This window comes from Octopus bimaculoides, chromosome 4 (genome assembly GCF_001194135.2).
Source record: "Octopus bimaculoides isolate UCB-OBI-ISO-001 chromosome 4, ASM119413v2, whole genome shotgun sequence".
NCBI classification, from domain to species: domain Eukaryota; kingdom Metazoa; phylum Mollusca; class Cephalopoda; order Octopoda; family Octopodidae; genus Octopus; species Octopus bimaculoides.
Genome location: NC_068984.1, coordinates 101,800,549 through 101,805,052, shown reverse-complemented (window position 1 = coordinate 101,805,052; position 4,504 = coordinate 101,800,549). Strand labels below are relative to the sequence as shown.

The window sequence follows — 4,504 nt, the reverse complement described above, 5'->3', positions numbered from 1 at the left end:
ATATATATATATATATATATATATATATATATATATAAAAGAAAACCACCCACTTCACACAGTTTCTACTCAGTGTCAATATTTATATTCTATCCCTCCAGCTCTGCATAAATAATAGAAAGATGCGCAGTCGGTCATTGTAAACAAAAGTTACACTATATATTCAGCAAGTATTTTATTGCCTTGTTGTGCTGCTGGAATCCTCTCCTTCCTACACTACCTCAGTGAGTAATACTTGTTAGCAAAGACAACAACCTGGAGATTAATGCAAAGAGGGTGAACATCACAAAGCGAATGTAATGTTAGGTCAGCTGGGAGTATGAGATGAGCAATAAAGGTTTTGGAGTATTCAGCCATGTTCCTTTACACTGAGTTCCGATAAAATCAGTTCCTTTCCACCAAGATTCTTAGCTTTATGCCATCTTTAAAAATTACTATATTCCCAGTTCAAATTGTGCCATAGTTAGTTTATCTCTCCAGGATCAATAAGTAACAGTCATATACTGAGGGTTGATTAAATCAGCTCTACCTCCTTGCTGTGTAATTTAAATGATAAAAAGGGAGAGGGATGGGATTGCAAACAGTTGAACATTGACTTGCAATATTCAACTCTCTTCATTTGGACTTCAAAGTATTACCTCAGTTGACTTCGTCATCCTTCCATGATTGATGAAATAAATACTGTACATGATTGATAAAATACATGACATCAGTTTTAATGATTTTGGGTTAAAATCTGGAATTTAGAGAAATTGATGATCAATCAAGTATACCCCCTATAAATATGTGGCCTTACAACAACATTAATCCTTTTGGATTTTTTTTTTTTATTCTCTAGTTCAATATCTTAAAAAAATAATCTCATTCTGTTCTTGCAGGCATCAGTTTTCTCTTCAAGTTATAAAAGATCTCATGAGTCAGAAATTACAAGTTTCTGACAAAACCACTTGTATAAACATATGTGCGTTACTTGCACAGTTGTCTAAATTAGATCAAAACCCTGTCACCGAGTTCACTGAATCAATCTATACAACACTTGTTGAAAAGATTGGTGGAGGTTTAGCTCTAGCCAATGAAGTTGCTGAACAACATACCGGCATTTCAACTTTGAACCCAGCCCAAGCTGAATACAAGCTGCTGCAAGAAGTTGCTGAACTTCCAAACTATGGAATATCATTCCATGAAGCCAAGAACTGTAGTGGAGAAAATGTTCATATTGGAGTTGGACCTGAAGGCATTACTATTTTTGATGAAAATTTAATACAAGTTGAGACGTAAGTCATTAATTATAAATTTGTGTTATTCTTTTTCTGTAGCTTTTGTTTTTATTGTTGCATGAATAAAGTACCAAACTTAGAATCATTTTACATTTTGTGCATGTGTAGAAAATAAAAATTCAACTGAAAGACGTTTATTCAAATTATATTACCGTTTTATTCATTTATAATCACAGAATGAGGAAAGTATATTTTGACCTTGCTGATAAGTTAATTTGGCAGTAACAGGCCTGAACAAACAATATAAAATTATTGCAAATGATGTGTGGCCTTTAATTACTGTTAATGATGAGTAGTTTTAAATGATTGTTGATGTCCAATTTAAGCCTACACATTGTTCACAAAGTTGTTCAGAATACATAAATCATGTGTGTATGTGCACGAACATGTTATGCCGTGAATATGTTACTGTGTGTCTGTGTATATATGTAATCTTCATAATGTGGGACAGTTGAATTAAGAGAAATAGAGAAGTTTAAAGGAGTGTGGTATTAAACTTAAGCCAAACTTGTTTATCAAGTCTAGTTGAAGGCTGGTGACTCTGTCTTCTCTGGTGGCAAGATGTGTAGAAAGAACCTTGTTCCATATACAGCACCATATGTTATAATGGTAGTCACTTTGAGTAGAGATATCACCACTCTTTGCAATTAAGTACACTTTTGATAAAGCTGCTTAGTCAGTTGCTGATTGATTGGGAAAAATTTTTTAAATTAATTAACTCAGCTGATGAACAGATCCATAGGAACAAATTCTATCTTTTTTTCAAGAGATTCACTATAAAAGTTCTTGACACTAAATTGCAAGTAACAAAATAAACACCTGTAAATATTATTCATTTAACTAGTGAACAATGTTGCCTTATTTCTGTCATATATAAAGTTGTACAAATCGAGCTGTCTAGTTTACATGTCATCCTGAGAGGAATCATCATCATCATCATCATCGTTTAACATCTGCTTTCCATGCTAGCATGGGTTGGATGATCTGACTGAGGACTGGTGAACCAGATGGCTACACCAGGCTCCAATCTGATTTGGCAGAGTTTCTACAGCTGGATGCCCTTCCTAACGCCAACCACTCCGAGAGTGTAGTGGGTGCTTTTACGTGCCACCGGCACGAAGGCCAGTCAGGAGGTACTGGCAATGGCCACGCTCGAAATGGTGTATTTTACGTGCCACCTGCACAGGAGCCAGTTCGGCGGCACTGGCAACAAACTCGCTCAAATGTCTTTTCATATGCCGTTGGTAACGGTCACACTCAAATGGTGATACTCCACTAGATGTGCAATGTTGATGTACACATGTGACAGGGTGCTAGTGTATTGAGAAAAAAGTTGGGCATCTATATCCATACACATAATGTGATGCATATGGATGTAGACAGTTGCATACAGAAGGGCTGATTACTTAAAGAGGATGGAACTTGTGGAAGAGGGAGACCCAGAAAGACATGGGATGATTTCAAGACACTGAAACTTACGAAAGAGATGACAAAAGAGCTGAGATATTTGACACCTTGTTGTACTAAAGAAGATCCAAACACAGCAGAATTGATTCTGGTGCTGGTGCCACATAAAAGCACCCAGTACACTCTGTGGAGTGGTTGGTGTTAGGAAGGACATCCAGCCGTAGAAGCCATGCCAGAACAGACAACGGAGCTTTATCATCTCCAGTCAAATCGTCCAACCCATACCAGCATGGAAAATGGACATTAGATGATGATGATGATGATACACTGACTTGTTGTAATGGTGGGACTGGAGACAGGTCACCTTCTTCAGATGGTTCACATTAATAGTTTTCTGTTGATTGTATTGGTGACAAAATACTTAGTCTTGTATAACACTTTGAAAAGGCTTTATACTGTATTGTAATAAATAAACTTGTGACTAATTGAGGGGAGACCCAGTAGAGCTTGTATTATGGTCATTTATGATTGAATGATAACTAATGATGTATTGAACATGTGTTTATTTAGTTGGTGGAGACAGATGAATCTGGTACTGAAGTTGTTGTTGCTTAATCCCAGGTCAGCCTTCATTGAGCAGTCCTGACATTTTGTCTGAGACCATCCTATCTTTTTGTATACATATCAAGAACTACATTGTCCAATGTATTAAGGTGGCAAGGGAAATTTGCCTGCTATTTCTAGTAAGCCAAACAACCACATAATGATTTCTTTGTTGGCTGATGATACCGCAGTAGAATGCCTTGATGTAACCATGTGTCTTGGTAAGGTAATGGTTGTACAATACAGAAGTTTGATGAGTTTACTTCTGAGTTCATCTTCTTCTGTAGAATATATACAGAGTGCACCAGGCAACTGGAAGCAAAACACAAAGAAAAACACCAAGCAGAACAATGCTAACAACATAACTCCCATAAAAGTGGTACACATGGTTAGTTACACATTTCAAAGAGACAGGTCATTCAACTGAATCGCCCTAAGCCTCCATTGAAGGCCTCAGTATGACCACAATAGAGGCTATATGTCATGATAGTGAAATGTGGCTGATGGGAACTGTGCAAGGTCATTGGAGGGATCATTTAGATCCCCCCCCCCCTTAGCTTTATCTTTTCTGCAGTGAATGAAATAAGGATCAGTTTGTGAGAGGTTTGATTCACTCAATTACATTTGTCAGGCAAATTTGTGACCCTGTAACAGTGTTAGATGTTTCAATAATACATCTGTTGTTTTCTTGTATTTTCAGTGTTGATTTCCATATGATGCAGAAGGCTACACTTGCTGACCGTGTTGTATTTGTTCAGCTGATTAATCAAGCAACTGAAGAAGATAGTAGAACTGTTGGCTTCAAACTAGTCAGTGAGAAGGCAGCAAAGGCCCTTTACCGTTGTATGACTGAAACTCATTCTTTCTATCGATGTGACACAGTTCGCAGTATTGTAGCCACGCAATACTGTCGGGATTTAAAAGGGACTTTTGTCTCCCTATTTAATGAGAACACATCATTAGGTAATAGAGATTACACAATTATGAATGAGTTCCTTTCTTGCAGCTTTGTTAATTTGATGTGTGTGAGGATGATCTTGTGTGCGTGCACACAGACAGACACACACACACACACACACACACACACACACACACACAGAGAGTGAGAGGGGATTTGTTAGTTAACTACCAAAGTTAATTATCTTATTACATTCTGTTTGAGATGAATATTACCTTCTCTGTAGATTTACCATTTTTTCCAAAATACTTTGTAGAAT

At 37.0% G+C, this 4,504-nt stretch overlaps 1 protein-coding gene across 4 annotated transcripts in view; it reads left to right on the top strand.

Moving 5' to 3' along the window:
* LOC106868159 (E3 ubiquitin-protein ligase MYLIP) overlaps positions 1–4,504 on the top strand; it is a 96,131-nt gene that overhangs the window by 83,743 nt on the left and 7,884 nt on the right. For all 4 annotated transcript variants that reach the window (XM_014913300.2, XM_014913299.2, XM_052967327.1 and 1 more), the window contains exons 5-6: positions 879–1,274; positions 3,988–4,250. In XM_014913300.2, coding sequence (XP_014768786.1) covers positions 879–1,274; positions 3,988–4,250 — 659 coding nt within the window. The remainder of the gene's footprint in view (positions 1–878; positions 1,275–3,987; positions 4,251–4,504) is intronic.